Raw genomic sequence first — 27,618 nt, 5'->3', positions numbered from 1 at the left:
CCAATGATATCATGAGAAAATATTTTAAGCCTTATTAATGAATTATTTATCCTCATGTCATTCCACTCTATTGAAATAATATGTTCAATGATGTTTTATTTCTTTTCTGCTTCATACTGCATGTAGCAGTGTATATTTCCTAAGGCGTTTACAGTGACAATTTGTGCCCCTGCACCACGACTGGCCTTAATTTAACTTTTAAACGACTACCTCTAAATATAAAAAAACAAGAGTCAAATGCTAAATATAAAAATTAAAGAATTGATCCAAAAAACTGCCATACTGTTGTGTCGCTCGTATCAAATGGCTAAGGCACTTCAGAGTAGTAAGTGGGAGTAGAAAAAAAGAATAAGTTTCACTAAGGTCTCTACAATTGTTCTTGTCTTAGTATTATGACTTAAATAGTAAACTGTTCGTAATAAACATAAGAATAGTAATATTTGTATGCAAATAAATTGATAACATTCAGGAAACATTATCATGAATCGCAATTATGATTTAATTTATTAGTACGTCAAGACATTGAAAATGTACATAGATACTAAATTGCGAAGTGATATCAAAGTAGAGCGGTCGTCTTGTGAAATTAAATAAGTAAAATATTTCGCGTGCATTTTTATAAAAAAATATTATTATGGCAAAAAATCATACGGAAACTGTATCGGAAGCTGTTGATTCTGATACTCGTACACACTATGAAGCGGATCTGGATCAAGCACTCTCTGTTGCAGGTTTAAAATAGTATAATCATTTTTCTAAATAAGCCCCTTCCTGGCGCGGGTGCACAAGTGCGCGACTGAAAATACGCAACGGTTGTATGTTCGATTTCTACTCAGTGGAATGAAAAAAATTATATTTTCATTTCCTTGCTCTGGTGACGAGCGAAGCGAGTAACGAGAAAACCGCGGCGTTGAGTTCCACCACTCAACACGCAATGCCTCAAGAGTTTCGGGGAAAATTAGGAACAGAAGATTCCCAGGTTCCCTCTGCCTAACCTGTTATGTGTGTGTGTGTGTGTTATTCCATATCTAAGTGTGATTTTTTACTGTCAAACTCAAAGTGACCTTGTCTTTTTCTGTTTATCTACTAGCGACCCGCCCCGCAGCTTCGTCCGCTTCAATTGCACGATTATTTATTTAATACAGTTAACTTCATACATGCTGTATTATATGATTGTCGCGCACTTATTTTATTATTGATAGCTAATACTAATTATTTCTTAAAAAAATATTAATTCTTAATTCAGTTCAGTAATTTTTGAGTTTATCTACTATACAAAAACTACACACTAATATAACATGTCGTCGGCAAGTTCACCTGTCGAACAACTGAATTTCCAGTCAATCCTAGACATATTGATTAATGGACTCCTTCAGACTGCACAGTCACTGTTCTCAAATCCTGACAAATCTTTTAACCTTTTCCTCTAAGCCTTCGTTAATTCATTTTTGCGGTTATATAGATTATACTCCTTTAATACAGACACCGTTGTGTAAATATATATATATATATATAAAAGAATATCAGATAAGTAAAACTTACAAAAAAAACTAAAGAAAAAAAAAGGCCCAGACGGCCAATGCCCGTGGTTGATTTTAATTAATAAAAAAACATTTAAATATTAAAACAGGTTACATTGAAACATTATAAAATACTGGTTTTACATTTACTACGCAGTAAAAAGTGTTTACATACTCATAATATATGATAAAATACAAAAAAAATAAACGTTTCTAGTTAGACCAAATGTGCAATGAATGGATCAGTGGCTTTGAAACATACAATTTATTTTTTTAAAGACTTTATTCATCTATAGATTTATTCATCCATTAAGATTTCTAATGCATAAATTACATTTTTTTGGGTTGCATTTTTGTAGTTTCCATAAGGAGTTTGAAATAAAGAAACAACTTATCTACATTTATAATTAAATTGTAACTCACTGGTGTCTCTACATGGAAGATATATTGGAAAAATTGTTATCAGCGTTTAATACTAAGATACTTAAAATATATTTATAACAGGTCAAAAGTCTAAAAATGCTGGATGACATTCATAAGGAAAAACTAACGTTTTTAAATTCATTCGTTATTCAAACGAGGTTTTTGTTAAAGTCACCTTATTTAAAATGGTTGGCTTCAAATGGAATTCTGTTTTTCGGTGTTTTTGCTACGTAAGTAAAATGGTACGTCTGTTTATTTTTGCGTTTGTTTACGCTAGCCTCAGAAACGTCTACACCCATCTAAGTGCACATTTGGTACTATTGTATTTTGGTAAACTTCCCTTAACATTCGTTATTTTTCGCGGGTAGGAGGTGAAAGAGTGAACATCGGTTTTGTTATCTCCATCCAATATTGTTTTTTATTGTTCTTAAAAATCAGTTTTTTTTTGTGAATTTCCCATATCAAATGATTTGCTAAGTTATAATACCCGCCAGCCAGTGTTATAGTCCTTTAAAAACTCTTATTAAATTGAATATAACCATAGTGACTACCACTACTGTACAACATGGAAGCAATAAAAGAATCACTTACGTCTATGAGTGAGATGTTCAACATGAAGATGAATGAGTTCCAACAAGAATTACACAAATCGTCGTCTCCTATTACCGCATCTTCGTTGGCGGCCGACTTTGGTAACTTCAAGAGTTTCACTCTCTCAGCATTGAATACCCTGCAGAGGCAGGTAGAACTTATTAGCCGTGAAATGAACCGCCAGGAGATGCGTAGACGCAGAAAAATGTTGCTGTTCCATGGTATCACCGATCTAACCGATTTTTCAAGTTCCAGTATTAAATCATCGTATCGGTTGGGACGGCCTTGGTTGTTATCAAATTTGTGGATGTTGCTACGCGAAATAAGGTTTGGTACGCCAAGACCAAGTTGAAAGGTACTGGTATCACACAGTCGGAATTCTTAACAAAGCCACGCCATACTGTATTTCTTGAGGCGAGGCAGCGCGTCGGTGTCAACAAGTGCTGGACAAGAGAAGGCAATATTCATGTAGTAACACCTGACGGAGCAAAGCATCGTATCGAATATGTCACTGAACTGGAAAACTTAATGAATTCTAAGTCACCACCTAAAATAGTTCCCGCAAACAAAATTGCACACATAACAACAACTGTACGTCCGAAACGAATTGTAAAGAAATAATTACTTATTATTTGTTTGCTTTCAATCTGTCAGCTACATATTGTTTGTATAATATGCCAACCTTCATTTTATTTATTTATTTTTATTTTTATTTTTTTTTACCCTCAAGTATCGTTTAGTTTTCTTTTTTATAAATAATAAGCTTTTATTATATAAATAATAAGCAACTGTTACATTATAAGCATTTACAATAAATTATATCAATAATAATAGCACTACTAGTATGAATGTATAACATTTTGTATGGATTACATTATATAAATGGCATTTTGTAAAAGATCTTTCTGGCAGCTGGCAGGTGGGTTAAAAACTTTAAAAATCAATAACTTCAAAAACTTAGAGACTATTTATTTTCTTTTTATATATATTATTTAATAATATATATTTAATTATTATATATTAGTTAAGTTCTACAATCACAATCTTACTAATAGTATTTACTTATTTATTATAGATTTATATTATCTATATATATAAAAGGACTTGTCCTCACTGACTGAGGTAAGACGCAAGCACAGCCGTAACCGCTCATGGTAGAAACGTGAAATTTGGACAGATGTTTACTTTTGTAATCTGGACATCCACTAAGAAGAGATTTTAATAAATTATAACCCTAAAAGGGTGAAATAGGGGTTGTAAGTTTGTATGGAAAAAAATTTAAATCGGCACCGATTTTTATAAAATTTGAAATTTAGAATTTTAAAAGTATTTCATTGAACATATGTTTCACGGTTTATTAGAATTCACCCCTAAATAAGCTAGCTGTGTAGATTGTAGCTTATCATATCATATATCTATTAATTTAATTCTTTAATTATTTATATTATTGACAATCTATTTCAAACGTTACTTTATAATATTTATTAAATGTCTGACACTTCATATGATACGGATTCCTTCCTGTCTTTTTCTTCTGTTTCAGAAAGTACATCTGAAAATAGCTTTCATAGCATTCCTTCTTTAAATGACTGTTTGAACTCCCATTTTTCTCCCTATCCAAAAAATTTTAATGTGGTTCACATAAATGCTCAGAGTATTCCGACACACTATCCTGATCTTCTGTCCTCTTTTGAAAATACTAATGCGCACGCTATATTAATATCAGAGTCATGGTTAAGGCCTTGTTTGCCATCAATAGCATATTCTTTACCTGGATTTAATTTGATTCGAAATGATCGCACTGGTCGTACCGGTGGAGGAGTTGCCATTTATCTTCGCGCTCACATACCTTTTACAGTTCTCAATTACTCCCAATATAATGCAAGTGATGCCGCCAGTCCGGAACATCTTTTCATTGAGCTGATGTTCACGCATACAAAATTCCTTCTTGGCGTTTACTACAGTCCATCCCTTACAGTGGACTATTTCGAATCTCTTGAAATGCTGCTTGAAAGACTGACTCCTTTGTATAAGCACTCAGTGATTATGGGAGATTTTAACACCTGCCTCCTGAAAAACGATAGTCGAGCAGGTCGGTTAAAGGCTGTAATAAATAGCACTAATATGCACATTCTCCCTCTATCTTCTACTCATTCGTTTCCGAACTGTACTCCTTCCCTCCTGGATTTAATTTTAGTCTCTTCCATTGACCATGTTGAACTACATGGTCAATGCAATGCAACTGCATTCTCTTATCATGACCTCATTTTTCTTTCTTATAAAGTTAAATCAAGAATTCTTCTCCAGCGTAACTTTACAGGTATGGATTTGGAAAGTTTGCGTAAGGATGCTGAATAAATTAATTGGAACATGGTCTATGAAGAAAGTACTTTAGAACATCAGGTATCTAGCATAAGCAGGTAGGTATCTATAAGCATCTACCAGCCCCTTGGCTTACAGATGATATTAAAAAATTACAAGAGAAGAAAAATAATGCAAAGACCAAATATAAAAGTAATTCATCTGACATTAACCGTGAAAAATATGTTAAAGCTCGGAATAGATGTAACAGGGTGTGTAGGGATAATCAACGACGCCATATCCACAAGTCTGTTGTTGAAGAAGACAGCACAGAAAAAATCTGGAATTTTCTAAGAACACTTGGAGTTGGGAGGCAAAACAAAATATCAACTCCTGTAATTTAGATTTAAACAAATTAAACAAACATTTCTCACCTTCTGTTACAATTGATGTAACTACTAAATTAAATTCCCAAAGTCAAATTCGCGCCTTGCCCACGCCTAAAAATCCTAACTTCGCTCAATTCACTGAAAGTGGCGTTAAAGAGAATATATTGGCGATTACCTCTGATGCTGTTGGTTCTGATTGTATTAGTCGTAAAATGATCATACCAATCCAATCATACATATCCTGCTTCCTATCCTAACGACAATTCTTAACTTTTCTATAAATACTTGTACCTTTCCTTCAGCTTGAAAAGAGGCTCAATTAATACCACTACCTAAGAACCGCAATCCTTCCGCTATGTCCGATTACCGTCCTATATCAATCCTGCCATTCCTATCAAAAGTTCTTGAACGTCTTGTACACCAGCAATTTAGTAAATATCTAACAATCAATAACCTTTTTAATCGTTTACAGTCGGGGTTTAGGCCTGGTCATAGTACAACTACTGCATTGGTTAACGTATCAGATGATATTCGATTAGGCATGGAGAATCGTCAGGTGACATTGATGATTTTACTTGATTTTAGTAACGCCTTTAATACTGTAGATTTTGATATACTTCTGGCAATTATGTATTCTCTTAACATATCTCCTAAAGTGATTGTTTGGTTTCACTCTTACTTGTATGGACGCAAGCAACGTATCCAGTTTCAGGATTCTTGTTCTGAATAGTCACCGGTGCTTGCTGGCGTACCGCAAGGTGGCGTGTTGTCTCCTCTCTTATTTTCACTTTTTATTAACTATTTTTGTCACAATCTTGCTTCTCCCTACCACCTTTATGCTGACGATCTTCAAATATATCGTCAGTGTTCGCTGCACGACCTTGAAGCAAGCAAGCTAGAGCGTCTCCAAAATATCTGCATAAGGTTCATATTTGGACTCCGCAAATATGACCATGTTTCCGAATTTCGTGCAAAGCTCAAGTGGCTCCCAATTCGACTTCGCCGGAATACACATGTTCTCTGTCTTCTGTATGACGTTCTTTTCAACTAGTTTTCCCCTTCTTATCTTAAACAACGATTCAAGTTTTTAAGTGAATCACATGATCTCTCTCTCCGCTCCCAGAATACCTTATCTCTAAAAATTCCTTCCCACTCATCTTCCTTTTGCACAAATTCTTTTTCAGTCAAATCCATACGCTTGTGGAACTCTCTACCAGTAACAATTAGACAAGCTAAAACATTACCAACCTTTAAAAAAAGACTTAAGGAATATTATATGACACTATAATCCTAAGAATAATAAACAAATGCAATTATTATATATTTATGTACCCAAATAATATGTTTAATATTTATATATTTTCATATATATATATATGTGTGTGTATGTATGTATATGTGTATGTGTGTATGTGTTTGTGTATGTATGTATATGTGTAGGTTTACTTTTATAAGTGTATGTATTGTCGTATCAATAATAATGAGATACTCAGTGCACCTCTTCCCATTTAATTAATGATCTCCTCTCCCAAGGTTGCCTGAAAGAGATTGCTCATTTAGCAATAAGGCCGCCTGTTGTACTATCATAACAATATTATCTCTCTTGATTGTGATACATGTTTGGTGTACAATAAAGAGTATTTTACTTTACTTTACTTTACTTTTACTTTATATCAATGGTTTCATAAATAATATCTGATACTGGTTGAAATCCATATTACATTACAGAGAGAGAGTAAACTTTTGGTGGCGCCTGGGATAGATCAATCGCTTAATAGTATGTTTCATAAATTGAATGATTTTGTAACTAAAACTCGCGATATGAACCATTTAACCATATGCCGAATAAAATAACGTATAAAAGTACGCTTCGAATTATCTACAAAAAACATTTCAAACAGTTAGGAAAATTTAAATACTTATAACCTTCCTTGTTACAGGTATTGGGTGCTATAATATAAAATACAGTTTGGTCTTAGCGCTGTTTCTAATATCTTGTATTATAGAACCATTTGGATATTCATATATTTTGCCTGCTGCCAAATGCGATTTACATATGACCAATGCCCAACGGGGTGTTATCGGTTCTATACCATATATTGGTACATTTTTGTTCTTTATTTCATTAGTATTTATTATCACATATATTACACATATTATCACATTTTTTATTTCTATAATTAGCACTAATACAAATTTTAAACTTTCACTAATACTAATTTAAATTTTTAAATTAATTCATTGTACAGTGGTTACGATAATATGGACTTAGGATATGATCACCTGGATCTTGGCGCTACATTGTCCCGGTTTACTTTGCAGGAATAGTTGTGACTTCATTTCCATGGGGCTATCTGGTGGATACACGAGGGAGGAAGAAGATGGTGGTATATAGTTCTACAGCTGCTGGGGCTTTTGGTGTTATTGCAGCATTTATGCCGGATATTACAAGTTTTACAATATTTAAACTACTAAGCTCTCTATGGTAATAATCTGATCGTTATTGTAATTTGTATATAATTATTTTCCTTAAAAATATTTGAAAATTTATTCTACAGGACATTTAATTAAAAACATTTGACATCTTTCGTTGTTCATATTGTTTCAAATATCTGATTCATAAGTATTCATTTTTAAAATATTTTTTACTCCTTTAAATTTCGTAGTTCAGTAAAATCTTCGACATCATACATTTCATTTTCATTTTCATTTCAGTTATCGGTCGCATTATAGGATAAAAACAAGAAATGTTGTACTGGATAACAGGAACAATTTTTCATGTTTTCTATATACTTCGTATCACTAATGGAATTTCAAATTAAATATATAATACAATCTAAAATTTACTGAAATAAGTCTATGTTTACTTTGATTATTAAAGTGTTTACATATTCTTTAACATGTTCTAAAATAATATTTATTCTTTGATATACGAGTAATATGATTTACATCGTCTGTGATGATTGTGTACTTTCTAAATTATATTGTAAAAGGTATTATTTCTAATTTATGTATTATATACCACTTTCCTTCTTATATTCGAGGTTTTAATTCCAAAATTACTACATTTTCTGAAGGGTCTAACTGCTTGCACTAATTTCTGAAATTATAGAGGATTCTGAAACAATTAGTTCCTCTACAAGATAGATTATTCCATTGTTTATCAGTAATTGTTATACGATTCTACATATAATTAAGATTTTGTATGGACCCAGAAATATTGGTTTTGCTTTCTGCCGTATCATTTTATAATTTAAAATACTTTTAGAGTTTTAAAACGCTCATTTAACCTTTCATTCCTATAATTCTTTTGTTCCCTTAGCTTAATTCCTTTGTAAATTCTCTATGTTGAGCGGTATATCTTTTGCGTTTGATCTAAGTCGGAATCGCGCAGGAACTATGTTAGATGTTCAACATTAGAATTCGAGTTATGGTGTTTCGGTGACGTATTATATGCTCCTTAAATATGTCACTACAAAATCTCTTCTATCTATCTATCTATCCTGGTATTACCCCATATGTAGTAACATCACAACATAACGGGAGATAACACTTCGCAAAATGTGCTAGTGCCTGTATATATAAAAAGTAATAGCATAATATATTAATTATTAATACTTATATTTCAGTATAGCATGCCCAGCAGCAGTACCGTATACATTTATTAGTGAAATAATGCCTCCGCGATATAAAGATATAACACTTTCTATAGTAAACGCAATGCAAATATCAGGATCGGCACTGGTTCCACGTAAGTGAAAATTGTAATTTATATTCGTGGCTACATATGAAATCGTAAAATATAGAGTAGATAAATATTTCTGTCATCACCACTTTAAATGAAATCATAGTTTTAACTACTCTATAAAACGTTATACAATTAAAATAAAAGAGATTTTGCCAAAAATGATAAAATGATTTTATCAAACAAAATAAATAATAAAATTATCTTTGTAAAATAAAACGCTATTTGTTAAGAATGACGCACATAGACAGGCCACAGGCGCGATACCGCACACGTCTCATTCACGAAATCGAGTCGTAGGTATTGGCGCTGAAGTTGAACGTTGATTAAGTTTATTGTAGAAAATAGGTTAAATAGAACGAGAGATATCCCGTTCTCGTTTTGGTATGTTTTTAGCGAATAAAAAAGTGGAAGAGTGGCAACGTTTCGTAGTATTTTCGTAGTAATAGGTGTTTACGTTATTGCTCTCTATTAGTAACTGCATCACACATAATACAGTAGGAATAAAAATCGTGAAATGTAAAAACAAATCTTACGTCTAAATTGTTCAGGAATCTTGATTATTATTTCTTTTCCTAAGATTCGACAATATAATTGCATGGTAGTCTAATATTTCAATCTCCATAGTAAGTAAAAAGTGGTATGAGCTTGTCAGCTTCTAACTCACAAACCGATAACTGATTTGAGTGCAATCCAAAAAATGAACTCTCCGTTCTTAATTACGTTCTTAATTACTCTTCGAACGTTCTTAATTGATTTGGTGATGAATGCTTTTATTTAAATTTAGTAACAAGATTCCGAATATTAAAAGCTTAGAATTTTAAATTTGGTATTATTTAAATGGTTTATTTTTTTTTAATAATAGTTTTTAAAATAATATATTTTTCAGTGCTAGCATGGGTATTTCTTCCATTTAACTTCAAAATTAATTTTGGACTATATGATTTCCGACCCTGGAGGTTATTAACGCTTATATATTCGCTGTTTTTTATCATTAGTGCCATTCTGATGTCTTTTGGACCTGAAAGTCCGAAATATCTAATTTCACAAGGAAAACATGATGAAGCCTTGCAGGTGCTAAAAATAATTTATGCAGGAAATAAAAGAAAATCGCTGGAGAGCTATCCTGTAAGTATTAAATTCAACATAATATATGTATATGTGTACGTAATTAAATTAAATTATTCAATTATTTTCTTTACTTTTAATAACTAGTACTTGTGCTATTATAACTATGTAGTTATAATAGCACAAGTACTAGTACTAACAACAAAGATAAATTTCGCTGTTATTAATGTTAATAACAGCGAAATTTATCTTTGTTGTAAAAAAAAAATGTTCAGCCATTTAATACTAATGATCAGCATTTTAATACTAAAATAGTAAAAAAATATTTATAACAGGTTAAAAGTCTAAAGAGGCTGGATGACATTCATAAGGAAAAACTAACGTTTTTAAATTCATTCGTTATTCAAACGAGGTCTTTGTTAAAGTCACCTTATTTAAAATGGTTGGCTTTAAATGGAATTCTGTTTTTCGGTGTCTTTGCTACGTAAGTAATATGTAAATATACTATATATCAAGAAAATAGAAATGATGACTATATGAGACGCTGTACTTTGAAATCCTTAATTCCTATTAAGAACTAAGTAAGTTTTCAATTATTCCTTTCATATATTTACAACAGAGGAAATGGGCTCTATATGTGGCTACCAGACGTTCTAAATAGAGTCCTGACAGGAAGCGGCCATGGCGGCGTTACTGCATGTGAAGTGATAGCCCAAAGGTTTAATGAGGTATATTAATTTTAACTACTTATAAAAAATGAAAGAAAATCTTAATAAGAATATTTTTAAAATTTGAAATTATTTTTTATAAATAATATCTGGCTACGTACTACCAGAGTAGAGAAACTTTAATTTAGTTTTCTCAATATTCTAAACGACAATATTAATTTAGTTTTCTCAATATTCTAAACGACAATATTTCTATATTGCAATAGGTACTTCTAATTGTGTAAAATAAATATTTAAAGCAAGGCTCCTTACTACCTGCAATAATGATTATCTATAATTTATTTACAATACATTTCTATATTGATGTGTACTCAAGCATTGTTTTGTTTCCTTATAGACGGCATCAGATTCGGCAGTTTGTGACGACTCTATAGAACCGACCACTTTCATAATAAACACAATAGCTAATTTTACGTGCGCATTTATAGCGTTAGTTGTAAGTGGCACAGTGAAGCTGATTGGGAAGAAAACTCTACTTATTTTAGTATTCATCGTTATAGGCATGTTTTGTATTTTAATTAATTTCGTTACGCAAACTATACTATTCGCTATACTCCTATCATCTGTGCCACTCCTGGGACTCACAATTGGCCCTATAAACGCATATTCTGTGGAAATATTTCCTACAAATTTAAGGTAAATATTGCATTTGGTCCGTTCAAATAAAAAAAAACATAATATTAATTATAACACTTTTAATCAGTTAAGTATACCTGTACTTAATTATAAAACTATGATTTGAAATTTTAAACAAAATTTTAGATAAATCCATTTTTACCATTACTTTTACATAATTATGTGTTTCGAAACTATAAATCGTAAATTTATTGAAAATTAATATTTGTAGAGGAATGGCCGTCAGCCTTACAATGATGGTGGGTCGCTTCGGCTCTATAGTGGGAAGTAACGTGGCCGGAGCTCTCATCAACGCTTCTTGCGAAGCAACATTTTACTTATTTAGTTCTTCATTAATAAGTAAGTAAATACATTATACTATCTAAAAATTAATAATCGAGAAAAAGTACCATAGCAAAACAAAAAAATCATACCGATGATGCCTCCAGAATTCGGCGGAAAGTGGGGAACGGAGAACCTCTGCCTACCTATTTATTTATAGTGAACATGAATATGTATAAATAAAAATATAACATAATATATTGATATCAAATGTTTGTATTTATTTACAGTATGCGGATTGTTATCATTTTTACTTCCGAGATCGAAGGCAAGTACAAAGAAGCAAAACCTACAAAAGATGACCCACCTCTAAGTCGCAATGGAACTAAATTTTAATATTAAAAATAAAATTATATCCTTAGAGGTTTTTTAAAATTGTAAACATAAATGAAATACTTGATATCTATTTCTTTATACTTGTAACCAAAAACCAAATCTTTCCAAAATGCACTAGCCTTGTGGACATATAATTTGTTCTGTTGTTGTTGAATCGAGTCGAAATTTTAAATTGTTCATTTATAGGTGTAATAACTTTACAGTAGCACATGAAAAAACACATAAGATTTTGTAAATTGAGTATATTAAATATCTATTAAGATGGTTAAAACTTTCTTAAAAATCAACAGTTTATCATATAAATTATCCACAATTTAACTACCGTTCCAAAAAAATAAATAAACATTACCATTTTTTATTAGATGACAAACTTTACCAAATATATTGTTTTACTTCCAAACTAAATACTTTATTAAAAAAACTGAATTTTTTTTTAACGTAGCATGGTTTGAACCTGCGCCTCTTGAAAACCGTCCAAATGCTGAGACTACTAAGCCATACATTCTCGTCAAGCTACATTGAAATTCTTGTTACTACTTCTTTATTCTTAGCAATATTAACTAAAATAATTTAGTTAATTATTATTATGAGATTGTTATATTTTAACTGCTTTCGCTAATAATACTGCCTGCAACAGAGCCAGGGTTAGTCCAGATGTTGGCGTCGTTGCTGCCGACGTCGGAGTAGGCCGGCCTCGCCGGTATTATCGGGGAGCGCGTGCACACACTGGAAATTACTCGTTTTGTATAGAAATTCATATATTTCTTTATAATTGTTGACGATTTTGTAGGGTAGATGTATAATAATAGTGGATATGTAAAAACGGATGTGATGGTTGTTGGTTCAAATCTCACTTTGGGGAACGTTTAATGATAAATTTGTGTGTTTTAAATTATTCTATCAATGCATCATACCTTATAGAGTAGAGAATGGAGAGCATAATGTGGTTATTGGACCTTTTGATAAATTCAACTTATTAATGATATATAATAAATGAAATTGTGTTGAACAAGCGTGTGTTCGAATTAAATTCCGGGAAATGAAGTATTATTTTTATGTAGCCACTCGGATAACTAGTAAAAAGGCAAAGCACAGCGTAGAGTTTCGCCTTTCAGCACAGAATGCTTTTGACTGTGTACGATGAATGTAATGTCTTATCACTAGGTTCCCTCTGCCTACATTTTATAAATGTAAAATGATGAACTTCATGCAATTTGCAATAAGTGAGTCGTAACATTTGAACAGTGTAAGATGTCCTCTGAAGAAGACTGTGAAGCTCGAGGCAGGATCACAATGTCAAAATCCTTTTTATTACTATAAACGTGCCTTATCATGCTTTATAACAGTAATTTCTAATACTAAATATTACAATGTGTTTGCCAAATTGAAGAATATTTCTTAATAAATATCATTCAATTCGTTATATTTAAATATTATTTTTATGTAATTTTAATAAAATGAATCATGCGTTTTTAACTTAGATACCGACCTGAATCAGCCCTGTCCAAAATTCCTATAAAATTTTTAAACAATAATAAAATTGGTCCCAAGGAATACAGCAACATATTTAATAAATAACACAAGTTCAAATTCCAAAATGTCAAATACAATACTCCACTCGTAAATATTCTTACCACCGAATATAAAATAAACTTACGTATTAACATCTTCCAGTTTCTTCAATAGCCTCTCGTTCTCTCTGCTCAACAACTCTTGGTCTCTTAACAGCTGGTCTCTCATAGCGAATAGCTCTCCGTTCTCCGTCCTCAACGCTGTATTCTCCGCCATGTGTATTTGCACTAACTCCACTAATTCACTTTGGGGGAGAGTGTAGAGTTTATTTTGTTCTAACTGTGTTATGCGACTTCTTTGATCTGGTAGAAAAAAATAGTGACATGTATAGTAGTATCTGTAGACATGAGGAACAGAGTGTTGAGATATTTTTGCCTATTTTTCAGTAATTTTAGACTTTTTTTATTACAAGAATATATTAACCTGAGTGATATATTGGACCTTTTACAATAATACTTAAAATATTTTGAACGTTATATTGATAAAGAATATTCTCATACTTTGGCCACATAGTTCGAAGTAGACGGTAGAAGACATAGAGATCGATCACTTTGCCAATGGTCTGACGCCGTCAAAGGAATTATTGGACTCCCCATTATTAATGCTTTAACGGGCACGGCCTTCAGTAATAAAGAAAATGAGGAAGAAGAACGCTGTATTGAGTTCAACTACTCAAAACGTTTTCTCTCAAATTAGAGCGGAAAGTAGAAAACAGAGTGTCCTGACCATAGGTTCATATTGTGTTATTACTAGAGACTACGACCATAAAGTAATATATAAAAGACTTACTATAATCCACATTATAATCGCTGTGCACGTGCAGAGCGGTGCGCAAGTGTTGGTTCTCAGCTTGTAACGCCTCCACTTCCCTTTTCAGACTTAATATTAAAGCGTCTCTGGCATCCTGTGGATATTTATATCCAAAATTATGTTTTTTAATGTTATTAGTCTATATATAATAAAATAATCTTGTATTACATATTGATGACGTAAGTTAGTCTAAAGTAAGTTACTATATGTAAAATAGATGTGAACAATATCAAAAACTTTTTTAGAAATCGTATAAAAAAATTAAACTTATCGGGATCTACTTAACTCTTATAGTAAAATTTTTGTGACTCATTGAGGAATAACACTAAAAATGTTAAAAATAATAATTCAAGTAATAATATATTTATAAAAAAATATTACCATTTTGACAATGGGCTTAGACTTTATCTTCTTAGCTCTCGCTGCGTAGCGCAATGTATTGATAGTTTCGTTTAAGTTAGACTTCGTAGGTGCTATACACGCGATCTAAAACATGTAACTATTAAATATAAAGTTTTAATATTTTTTTTTGAAATAATAATTTATTATTTGAAATAATAATTTATTTTTTGAAATTATTATAAATCTAGAGATAACATAGCATATCTCTATTTTCACCGATTTTATAGTCTCACATGTTTTGGCGTAAGCAATTTTTTTGTGTGTTTTTTAAAGAATCAGCAATACTTTTCCTTATAATTTGATTATAATTCGATTTTCAATGATTTTTTTATTAGAAAGATAGAGTCAACCTTTGTAAGAATTTCAGTCTTAAGATATCTATTTATTAAAATGTAATGTGATATTCAATCTTTTTAAAAAAATCTTTACCATTAATGTAACACCATTTCCTGATAAGCTATCAGCTAGTAGTTTAGTCAGTTTGCTGTCCCGATACGGGATGTGACCTTTCTTCTTGCCATCACTCAGTTGTGCTATACAGTATCCTACAAATTTAATTGCATTATAACGAAATATTATGAATATTTAATCTAATTTATTCCAACTTTAAGAACCGGGATTCTGGCGTATTGTAAGTAGGAGCTAAAGCCCTTAAAAATAAAAGAAAGAATATAAAAAAATCGACCATGAATTGTTATAAAAATAAAAACATTTATATTAATTAAAAAAAAAGAAATCAAAATTGATATTATTATAAAAAATATATTGTTAGTTCTTTTTCCTTTCTTTTCTATCTATACATAGTCATAAATTTTTGTTTGCAAATATATATCATATTTGCAATATCCTAGTACAAATAAAGACAAAGCGAGTTATTTAGCCATTTTAAGCTTCACGCTGTATCCCACACCTCACTAGGTAAGCACTAAGACAATTCCGTTTCCCACTATAAGTCAACTACTAATTACTTTTAAGTTAGCTACTACTACTAGCTATTATTAGTTTAAATCTTAATTTATATCTAAATGTACATACTAATACCTTCATATTTACTTACCCAAAACCATAAGACTTCTATTAATATTATTAGCCTCTTCCAAAGTCTTCCCGGTGCTGTTCGTCAGTTTGGTCATCTCGCTCCCGGCGAGGTCCACGAAGTTTATTTTCCCGTGAGTTGGGGGAAGCCCCTCGGCGGTGTCGCGACGTATCCGTACGGACAGCATCGTGTGTGACCGCGACGAGTGCGGGTTCATTGAGTGTGTGCCCACTGCTCGGTTGCGCATACCTGTATTACATTTTAAGGATTTGAATCTGTTTAATCTTGAAAAGCAAAACTTTGGAATGCAATTGTTATAACAATTGCTAATCCTAATTTTAAAAAATGTTCGCGGGAATTCGTGATCAATAGGTTTTGTAGATAGACAAAACTTTTAACAAAAAAATAACTATAAAAAGAAAATAACTATAAAAAGAAAATAACTACAAAAAGAAAATAACTATAAAAAGAAAATAACTATAAAAAAAAAATAACTATAAAAAGAAAATAACTATTACCCTCTTCTAACACAGCAAACAGGTCGTCCAGCTCCTCACAGTCAACAGTAAATTGATTTTCGACGTAAAAACTTCTGCTTTCCTTCGACCAGCGCACTTGAAGCGGCTTCCTCGAGCTACCCGGGTTTAGTAAGTCTATGACCTGAAAATTATGTTAAATATGGATGTACGTAATATTATTGCGTGAAATGAATATTCAAGAAAATATATTTAATATTAAAATCATACATGTTTAGTTTAATACTTTTCCCATATAGCAGGACAGGCAGAGGGACCTACTGTTAAGACACCCAATAAATACCCTAGACACTGCCAAATTACTGAGACATTGTGTTTAAGTAGTGGAACTTAAGTCTGCGCTTTGCCTCCTTACCGGAACGTGGAAGTGAAAATCATCCAGTTCTACGAATGAGATATAAACTCACTACCGTCGCGTTTACAGTCAGATGCTGTGCAGCTGTGCCACGACAGCCTCAACCTGCCTATAATTCTTACAAAAATCAAATAAGTAATACAAGTTAAACAACATAGTAATTACATTTTACTATTTCCTTACCTTTTCATTATAAATTTCTAGGAAGGAAGCTTTTAAAATGAAGTGGCACTCCGGTCGATCTCTAATTAGTTGGAAGAGATATACGAAAGATCGTACTACGAGACCGTGCTCTGGAGAAAATGGGCTCGCTCCACTTTCAACCTGAATCAATAAAAAATATGATATTTATGATCTTAATCATATATGTTCTATGTAGTAGGGTAGGTACAGAATATAGGACTAAGTTCTACACTACACTACACTCAGTTCTCCATTAACTTAACCATTTAAGAAACATTACGTAAGGAGTGGCAGAACTCAACGCTATGACATGGGCTGTTAATTAATTTTCCCGAATAGAAATCCAACACACAACCGTCGCGTTTACACTCCGATGATGTCCGCTCCCCTACGAATTAATTGTCACCGACAAGCTAGCCAGGGAAATAAAAATATCATAATTATTTATAACATTTGTACACTGAATTATTAAAAAAGTTACTATTTTGACGCAAGTTCTGTATTGATAGCCCAAAACGTAAATAATTACTCAATTATTAATTCGTATTAATGGAAAGTCTAGACTTTTCAATTTCTTATATTACCAATACATACACAAGAAGTTATGAAAAAAACAAAATAATAAAGTAAACAACATAAGCTAATTAAAAGAAAATAATAGCCTACTGGAAACATAATATTACAGCGAACTATAATTACTTAAAATAAGTTAATTCGAGTTAAGTATAATTGTAAATAGTTATTATCTATGTAAAGTTATATTCATTTGTATACTTTGGAGTTAACAGGTTTCTTCTTGAACTTAAAAATAAATAGACGTTCGATTTATTTTTAAAAAATATTAAATATTTCATTCCCCCGAATGGAAATCGAACCCACAACCGTAGCGTTAACAGGCGTACGCTTGTGCGCCTAATCTACGAAGGCTTATAAGAAACGACGACGGAGGATTAATATTGCTAAATAGAACGTCCTAAAGAACAAGTATGAACATACCTACTTATATGATTTATATGTAATATGTATATCTTTTTTCTGAATCAGGATTGAAGGCTTAGAGTTCACTAAGTTGCGACTAGTAGATTATAAGATACAATTTGAAGCTTTGCTAAAAAATAACTAAAATATTTACATTTCTCTGTTTATATAAATAAACTTAGTAATTTATTAATATCACTTCGTTTATTTCAATTTCATTCGATGACGCGCGCTGACAATTCAATACTTTTAAGTGATTGAAACATTATTATAGCGCTGTTTGAAAGATAATATACGTCATTTTTATTTTCACTTACAGTTTTGGTCAAGGTTATGATAACTATCAATAAACATTTTGATCATATTCTAATATTTTTGTTGAGAAAGCAAAAATAACTTATATAAAATGAAGTACCACCATTATTGCTATATATTTTTTTGTTTTTTTTTTAATATTTTATCGAAACTACGTTGGGTGTTAGAAACAAATCTGAGGCAGAGAGACATGAAAATATTCTTAAGATTTTCCCAAATGTGTCATTACAGTATCAATGATAATAACACTTATAAGTTATCAAAATTCGTTTGTTATAATATGGTTTTAAGACCTTTAAAACTTTTCTTATTTCTTTAGATAATATATGAACTAACAGTAACTTCCATAAAAAGAAGAGTCGTATCGCTACCACAGACACATGTGGTCGTTAAATGGTCGCTTATTAAGCTTGTACTGGGTGGTGGGGTTAAGCCATCCCCTAATAGCCGTAAATCGTGATACGTGGACAGTAGAACACAATGTGTTACGTCACGCAAACCTTTTACTGTCATAACACTAAAATGAAATTACAATGCTTGTGTCCTAATAATTCAATATAAATAAAACTATTTTTTTTACATTATATTATATTATTTTGTATATCGATAATGTATGGACAATTGTTTTTTGTTGCAATTTATTCTGACGTATGAGCTGTATGACAGTAAAGTTTCATCTAATTCAGTAGTCTTGTGTCAAAATGAAAGTTTGTTTCATTTTGATCCATCCTCACAAATTTTCACATTTATAATATTAAAGTATAATAATAAATATTATTTATATAATACGTCGGTCGACAGAATTGGCTCAGTGACATAAGCTTGGGACTGTAAACGAGTCGATGGTAGTGGGTTTGATTCCCGCTTCGGGATATGAGTTATTTAACATTGTTGCCTGCTATATGCGGGATACAGCTGTAGTTAAAAAAGTATAATGAATAAATAATAAATATTTAACATTAATTTTATAAAATAAACTGAATTATACTAATTACTAGAACATTTTTTTATAGTTCCATCATAACAAAGTATTAACACATGCATTAAATGTAAAAGTTGATAAAATAATATCTATCTATATCTATAATCTGTATGCAGTATTTATACAGACGTGTGTAAGTCAATCGATCCGCCCGTAAGGTTATGGTGTTCACATGATTTTTTAATGGCGCCCACTATTTTGTGTGAAAACTGTCGTAGCTCAGTTAATATGATGAGATAAATAGCAGAAAAGAAGTAATAATAGGTTCTATTTCTGGTGCCTGGGGTATTTTTATATAAAAATTTTTTTTTATATAATGGTTATATCTTTCTTAAAAATGGCTATATCTTTCCGGGTTTTCTTAAAAACAACTAAGTGGGTTACTACCTAACTACCTAAAATTAATACTAAAATTAATAAAAAATCTCTACTCACAAGTCCCGGTGGTCCAGTTAATGTGTGTGTCTTTCCGCTCCCAGTTTGTCCGTAACAGAACACTGTACAAGAAAACCCTTCTACCGCCATTTCCAATAAACGTTTTATGCCGGAATATTCAAGAACATCTTCCTGAAAAAATGGATATACTTATCACAACAATCATAATATACCTTAAATTCTATCGAATTATATTAGGATCGTATCAAATGGTAGATATGTTATGTACCTATGTATATAAAATATTTTAGTTTAAAAGGAATCCTTACATGAAGAAAAGAACTATATGTTCATTTAATTGAATAGCAAACACTACTGTCAAGTCTTTAAAAATAATAATAAACTAATATACGAGTTCTAGCCAGTTGTCACGCAGTGGCTCTAATCCCGTTCGGAGGAAACGAGTCAAAACGCGGTGTTGAGCTCCGCCACTCAACTCGCAATGTCTCCAGAATTTGGCGGAAAATGGGGAACGGAAGTGTATTAATGAAAACGGAATGTTATAACTCTAGGTTTCCTCTGCCTACCTTGCTATGTGCAGGATACAGTGTGAAGCTAAAAAAATCGATATCAAATGCTTACTGTTAATGAAAAATTAAATCAAATTATTATTTGATTTACATAAGTAATTACAATATACTTACTTGAGTAGCAGCGGGTTCGAATACAACATTGTAAGAGAAAACCTTAGGTTTTTGTCCCGGTACTGTTCCTTGACAAATTATTTGACCTTTGCCAGGAAATTCTAACATGTGTCTCTCCCGAACGGAACGCTCCTTTTCGTTTGTTGGTCGGACTCTGTGTACGGTAAAAATAGTTCTAAATAGATTGAGGGTATTTCTAATATAGAAAAATAAATTGTAATTCACCCATTTTGTATATGTATATTTGCAATATCTTAATGTTTTATGGAATATCTTTAAGATAATCCCAGTTTATAGTTGCTTCCATCCAAGGTCTCTTTTCAATACATCATTAGTATTTATATGATGTCATTGTGGTGCGCTCTGGTTTAACAAAGTGCGGCCTTGAGTTTCGCCATTCGAAGGAACACAGATAACTAAATTTCTCGACTGTAGGTTTCTTCTGTCTGCCCTGCTATCCATCCATCAGCCTTTTAAGGTCCACTGCTGGACATAGGCCTCCCCCAATGCTCGCCACTCCGTCCGGTCCTGCGCCCTTTGAATCCAGCGGTTTCCCGCTGTCTTCTTAAGGTCGTCGGTCCACCTGGTTGGAGGGCGGCCTGTACTCCTTTTGCCGAGACGTGGTCGCCATTCGAGGACCTTTCTTCCCCATCGGTTGTCGGTCCTCCTCGGCCCTGCTATATGCAGGATAAAGCGTGAAGCTGAAATATAAAGCACTTACCTAACAACTACATTGATATTGTCTTCATCTACATTGAGAGTGGCGGTAGAGCCCTGCAAACTTCGGTCGACGCTGCCTGCTCTACTGCTCCCACTATAAAACATATATTTTTATTATGTCCGTTAATTACTGTATTTATGAGGCCAGCGTGGCATAGCGGCAGCGTCTGAGTGTAAATGCGATAGTTGTGAGTTCCATTCCCACTCGGGGTAACGAGAACGCAAAGCGCGGCGTCTCCAGAATTCGGCTGGAAGTGTCAATCATTTTCCATTCCTTGTTTTTAGAAATTTTAAAAAGTACTACTGTAACATGAAAATTACATACATATTATCATTGTTTATTTTGCAAATTGTTCTAATATTTTATTCAAGATAACAATCGATTTTGCCAAGCGTTCGTAGAGACATACATATTGTGCACAAAATAATATAGTATATTCAAAACGTTGAAAACATTGACAGACAGACATTTTGCCTGCCAATGTCTGTCTGTAAATGTGGCGGTTGTGAGTTTGATTCCTACTTTGCGACATTGTAAGAAGACGAGGCATTCGTAACTTATTTTTTTTATTGCACTAACAAAAAATAACGTAGAGTGAAACATAATATAACACTTACAATTCACATGTTTAGAGATAGACTTTTAAAAGTTATATTTAAAACGCAATTACTGATACACGGTCTACTTGATTGCTGTACGTTTAGTTTTTTCAAAGTCAATAATAAAAAATGTTTGTTTATTTTACTTTCAAAACCTCTATGCTATTCGTAGGTAATATTTGTATTTCGTTTTTATGTACAATGATTCGATTTCGTTTTTATGTACAGATGGATTGCTTTTTTTGCTTTTGAAGGTTCGGTTCCTACAAAGGAGAGTAAGTTATTTTAATTTCCTCGCTCAGGTAACACGACAAAGCGTGGCGTCGAGTTACGCAATGTTCCGAAAATCCTGCTGATAAAGCGGGAAGCTAAAAAAATGTACGGCGAGCAGAGAGAATATTTCCGTCCTCTAGTTTCCGCCATTTTTATAAACTGTTAGACATTTCTCATACATAACGATTTGTGGGGTAGATGGAAAAATTGTATTTCCTTAAATGTAAATAATTTAAAAGAACAAATAGTTTTTTAGTTTTATGCATTTCACGCACATAGCCACTTGGCCAGAATTACTTTATGTGTGGTAAGACATTATCCTACAATCAATCCAGTACTTTAATAGAAAAAATTAAACAATATCTATGATAATATATGCATTAGCCTTCAGTTTCAGATTGGTATCTCTTTTTCAGTTTAAAAGCTGCTTGTATATTCAAGTAGCTGCTTCCTGCAAGTGACAGCTTGTTTCGTGTATCGTCCGAACAAAATGGCTGTCTAAGGTCAAGGTTCTCCCTAAACACATACTCTTATATAATAAAATACATTAATGTATTTAGGCCAGTCATGGTGCAGGGGTGAAAACGTGGGAGACAGATTGTGTGTGTGATTAAACGTGACAGATTCTGGGTTCGATCGACTCGAGAAAATGAAATATTTAATATTTTCATTTCTTAAAACAAAATAATATTTATTTACATATAAAATAATAATAATAAGTATTTATATTATAATAGTCAAATTCATTCGTAGAATAAAAGATTAGAATTGCTTTTGTCCACTTTGAAATACAGCTCAAGGTTTTCTTTTCAACATATTTATTTTGTTTAGTATTTTAGTACCAGGTATCTGATGGTAGTACCATTAAAAGGTTTAGGATATGTTATAGAGTGAGTAAAAATTCTACACTTTATATTAGAGTAAAAAGAATTAAGAATCAAGGTCGTCTTAACAATCATATTCGAAATAATTTTAGGGGTGAACTTTTTGTTAAATGAATAATTTTATAGTTATCTATAGGTATCTATATAAATTTATATAGAATAAAGTTTCTTTTATAAGTTTCTGGTTCTTTTAGAGTCAAAAAAACACAATGTGACTGGCAAGACAATCGATTTTAAATACCTCCCCTGTATTTATCACCTTAAGGTATAAGGTATCAACGTTCATTTATATTTTAGATATATATAATATTTCACATATTCAATAATTTTTAGTGATGCTTCAAACCTGATACCATCAAAAAATGTAAGTATAAATAACAAAAAATAAGTTTAAAATTAAGATATGTTTTTCATTTAATATACCCAATGATGACACTATTTTGAAGACATAATAGCGATCGGTGGATTTTCCGCAAAGTAAAATAATTGCTCGGCGAACATATGAGGGTCGCAACGTTATACAGCCAATTAAAAATACTATAGTACTACATATGTATTGATTGTAAAATAGTTAAGTAGCTTGTTGTGAGCTAATTTTTAGCAGAATATTTCACGTTTAAAGTTAAGTTATTAATAATCGAGTAATTTCCTATAGTTGGTGTTTAGTAGTACCTAATATAGCAATTTCACAGTTTTCCTTTATAGCATGGTAGACAGAGTACAGAGATAAAGAGTAGTGTTAAAACTCTACGCTCATCACTTTCTGTTCAACCTTCAAAACTATGTTTAGCGGTGAACCTCAACGCCTAACTTGGTCTATCAATATAATTTATAAATATATATAAAAGGACTTGTCCTCACTGACTGAGGTAAGACGCACGCACAGCCGTAACCGCTGATGGTAGAAACGTGAAATTTCGACAGATGTTTACTTCTGTAATCTGGACATCCACTAAGAAGGGATTTTGAAAAATTTTAATCCTAAAGGGGTGGGATAGGGGTTGAAAGTTTGTATGGAAAAATTTTTAAATCGGCACCGATTTTTATAAAATTTGCAATTTAGATTTTTAAAAGTATTTAATTGAATACGTGTTTCATCGTTTTCTAGAATTCTCCCCCTAAGGGTGCAAATAAGGGGTTGAAAGTTTGTATGGAAAAATCTTTAAAACGCCACGGATTATTATAAAATTTTAAATTTAGACTCCTAAAAATATTTAATTGAACATGTTTTTTATGGTTTTCTAGAATTCACCCCCTAAGGGTGCAAATAAGGGGTTGAAAGTTTGTATGGAAAAATCTTTAAATCGCCACCGATTCTTATAAAATTTGAAATTTAGACTCTTAAAAATATTTAATTGAACACATGTTTCGTCGTTTTCCAGAATTCTCCCTCTAAGGGTGCAAATAAGGGGTTGAAAGTTTGTATAGATTTTTTTTTAAATCGGCACCAATTTTTATAAAATTTGAAATTCAGACTCTTAAAAGTATTTAATTGAACACATGTTTCATGGTTTTCTAGAATTCTTCCCCTAAGGGTGCCAATAAGGGGTTGAAAGTTTGTATGGAAATGGAAAAATCTTTTAAACGCCACCGATTATTATAATTTTTTAAATTTAGACTCTTAAAAATATTTAATTGAACATGTGTTTCATGGTTTTCTAGAATTCACCCCCTAAGGGTGCAAATAAGGGGTTGAAAGTTTGTATGGAAAAATCTTTAAATCGCCACCGATTTTTATAAAATTTGAAATTTAGACTCTTAAAAATATTTCATTGAACATAAGTTTCGTGGTTTATTTTAATTCATCCCCTAGGGGTGTAAATAAGGGGTTAAAATTTTATATAGAAAAATCTTTAAATCGCCACTGATTTTTATAAAATTTGAAATTGAGACTCTTAAAAATATTTTATTGAACACGTGTTTCAAAGTTCATTAGAATTCACCCCTAAACAATAAGCAAGCGAAGCTGCGCGCGTCCGCTAGTTTATAATAATTCTCCCGAGTGGGTATCGTACCTACAACTACGCGTCCAACATTATTTGACTATATCAACTGTAGGTCAATTATTTTAGTTAAGATAAATAACAATTCATATGAACAGTTACAGCTTACATCTTCTTGGCAAAAAAAGTCTTAATATTTTTAAATAATACTAACAAAACCCTAGCAAACGAAGAAGACAAGGTCAAATACAAAAATACTAAAGTTAATTAGAGTATACTTAGTCATTTCCGTAGCTGGTGCCGCAATAAATGAGTAATACTATTCTCACAGAGTTCATTAATTTTTCTGTGAAATGTCATAGATTTTATATAGGTATTTGTATATTCTGTCTTATACATTTTGTCTTATTAAAAGCTTTCAAAGCTTCTTATCCTATGAATTTTAAATTTTACAAGTTTTAGTTCCACTGATAATGCTTTTCTTAGTTTCACTCCTTTTTCCGTATAGCAAGACAGGCTGTGGTCAGAGGGAAATTATTACCGAGACACACTGTTCCCTACTCTCCGTCCATTTACCGGGATATTACGTGTTGATGGGAGAGCTCAACGGTGTGCTTTGTCTACCAGAGCGGTGATATAAAAATAATTTCAAGAGCTCCTTAACATTACAGACATAAAAAATAAATTACAAATGCTCAAAAGTAGCAATATATTAGGCCGTGTTATTTTAATATCAATACAATTTATCCCAGCATAATAAATAACATATTAATCATTATAAAAAAATTAATACATCTATGTATGTAAATATAGATACAAGTTAGTATTTACCAATATAACCATAAATCAACGGGAAACCATGTCTATAGAAACAAAAGTGATACGTAACATGTAGTAATAGGTACATTAACAGAAACATTTTCGATGGACGTCATTGTCGTGCACTTGAGAAGTGTACGACTGTACAAATGATGGTTATGGGTTCGATTCCTGTATGAGAAAAGGTGTAGTAAAAACGCCGCGTTGAATGATAGTACTGTTACTGTTATTACACTACTGTCTACTATTGAATATGTTGAATCTAGCAAAAAGCAGAGAATATCTAGTGTTAAGGTACTCCAATTTTTGCCTGACATGGACACTGAAACATCCAATCTTTTTGCATCGGGTATGTTTTTCTTAAGGGTCGTAAGGGATGGCTACGTACGTTTTTGGACCAGATTAGGAATTTAACAGGATATTAAAAAAAAGTTAATTAGCGCTTTAGGTATCTTATACATACATATAGAATATAGAATATTTATTATTTATTATATATTATACATGTATATAGAATATATGTACACTATCTACAGTGAACGATTAAGCAAATTGTCAGGTTCGCGTGTCGATGGCCGAAGTGCTAGCTAGCAATGGGGCGAACTGATTGCCTCCATTAAATATTTACTGAGGACTCTCACTTGACTTCCATTTGGTGGTGAAGATTGATCGAAGTCATTTCTACGAACTTGTAGCCTTTTTGTTTTTATTTTATTTCAATATTTTTCTAGTATCTATTTTTGTTATAATTAGATGTTATCAATGTAAAAGAACCCAAAAAATATATTTCAAAAATATTTCGTCTGTTCGTATGTGCATTTGTACACGCTAAAGGCTTAACCAACTTAAATGCAGTTGCAGTTATTGCATTTTATAAAGTAAAGTTTTCTAAGAGTATATTCGACTACCACCGTTTCATAATAAAAAAAACACCAAGTAAACCACAATGCTAATAAGAAATTTATGTTTGTACCTAATTATAAATTATAGTGAATATTACCTGCCGTTTCTCGATCTGCTTTTAACACTATCTTCATCACTCCACTTTCCAAGAGCTGGTAGTACTAAAGAACTACCGCCTTTAGCAAGACTAGCGCCTGGTTGTTCTGTACTCCGAGCTTTGCGAGCTTTCAATTCTTTACCTGAATTTTATTAAAATATCATAATAACGCTAAAAATAAAAAAAACTGTACATTAAGTATTTTTTTATAAAATTTATATACATATCTCCCGGAACTGGTGAAATATATAAAGAATCTAGAATAAGAGACAAGTCATTCGATTATTTACTTGTCGCCTATTTAGGGGCTTTATAGAATAAAACCTGATAACGGCTATTTCTTACATCGACAAAGAACGAGCACTTACCGCATCTAGTAGTAGCTACCAGTGTATCGGCACTCTTAGAAATATTTCTCGATAAAGCTGAAGGAGGTGCTCTCATAGGCGTCGCTTGACGATGATTGTAAATCATATCCCTCGATGGAGGTTGGAAGATGTGTAGATTCTTTAAATCCATTTTTCATACCACTTATGGCTTATTTAAATGTGTAATGCAATACACTCAATTTGTTCATTATTCTAAGGTTCTTGTTACACATTAATTTATTTACACATTATTGTTAGGCTGCCGCGATATTTTTGCTAACTGCCCTGATAATTTAGTACTTATACGAGTTTTCACATGCGGGTTACGTTAATTTGTTTTTTATAGTCACAATACATACATGTTTTGTTTTTTCATTTAACGATCACTTTTTATAGGCATTTTGTAATTGCAATATAGAATACACTTTTTTTAAATTATCACTATTCGCAGGAATATTTGATGCTAATATTAGCAATGTAGGAATTCTGGATCGAAGTCAATGGTCTATTTTACATGAATATATTTTTCAATTACTCACGACATAAGTTAGTAATGTTAAAGAACATCATTTAAATATATACATATTATAATAATTATTAACACCAGGTTGATTGATAACGACGTAAAATATTATGAACTATTGCAGTATGAAATGGCGGGAACAATATATTTTACAATATAGCGACGCGAGTGACATCAAAGCG

General features: G+C 31.9%; 2 protein-coding genes and 1 pseudogene across 2 annotated transcripts; 2 read left to right on the top strand and 1 right to left on the bottom strand.

Moving 5' to 3' along the window:
* The first annotated feature begins 211 nt into the window (after positions 1–211).
* LOC146534140 (synaptic vesicle glycoprotein 2C-like) lies at positions 212–12,115 on the top strand. Its single transcript, XM_085194313.1, has 10 exons — positions 212–731; positions 7,165–7,326; positions 7,547–7,709; positions 8,854–8,975; positions 9,859–10,097; positions 10,373–10,521; positions 10,657–10,765; positions 11,103–11,401; positions 11,613–11,740; positions 11,953–12,115. Exons 1-10 carry the CDS (start codon positions 635–637, stop codon positions 12,033–12,035), a joined length of 1,551 nt encoding a protein of 516 aa, XP_085050439.1. The 5' UTR covers positions 212–634; the 3' UTR covers positions 12,036–12,115.
* On the top strand, positions 2,192–3,640 carry LOC146534141 (uncharacterized; annotated as a pseudogene).
* Positions 11,446–27,618, bottom strand: LOC146534139 (kinesin-like protein KIF12). The gene is made up of 13 exons (XM_085194312.1): positions 26,914–27,618; positions 26,546–26,687; positions 21,028–21,120; positions 20,307–20,460; positions 19,663–19,794; positions 16,953–17,093; positions 16,397–16,538; positions 15,900–16,127; positions 15,272–15,387; positions 14,822–14,926; positions 14,420–14,534; positions 13,716–13,932; positions 11,446–12,784 (listed from the first exon to the last, which is right to left on the bottom strand). Exons 1-13 carry the CDS (start codon positions 27,062–27,064, stop codon positions 12,661–12,663), a joined length of 1,860 nt encoding a protein of 619 aa, XP_085050438.1. The 5' UTR covers positions 27,065–27,618; the 3' UTR covers positions 11,446–12,660.

This window comes from Heliconius melpomene, chromosome 12, assembly GCF_056956725.1.
Source record: "Heliconius melpomene rosina isolate 202511_hmr_F chromosome 12, ASM5695672v1, whole genome shotgun sequence".
Classification (NCBI taxonomy): domain Eukaryota; kingdom Metazoa; phylum Arthropoda; class Insecta; order Lepidoptera; family Nymphalidae; genus Heliconius; species Heliconius melpomene.
This window is presented reverse-complemented; position numbering and strand designations above follow the sequence as displayed.

Coding starts and splice junctions, on each gene's coding strand:
- LOC146534140 (XM_085194313.1), top strand. CDS start 635: ATGGCAAAAAATCATACGGAAACTGTATCGGAAGCTGTTGATTCTGAT. Junction 7,327..7,546: donor CGGTTCTATACCATATATTG/GTACATTTTTGT, acceptor TTTACTTTGCAG/GAATAGTTGTGACTTCATTT. Junction 11,741..11,952: donor ATTTAGTTCTTCATTAATAA/GTAAGTAAATAC, acceptor ATTTATTTACAG/TATGCGGATTGTTATCATTT.
- LOC146534139 (XM_085194312.1), bottom strand. CDS start 27,064: ATGGATTTAAAGAATCTACACATCTTCCAACCTCCATCGAGGGATATG. Junction 21,121..26,545: donor AGCAGATCGAGAAACGGCAG/GTAATATTCACT, acceptor TATGTTTTATAG/TGGGAGCAGTAGAGCAGGCA. Junction 14,535..14,821: donor CTAAGCCCATTGTCAAAATG/GTAATATTTTTT, acceptor AAATATCCACAG/GATGCCAGAGACGCTTTAAT.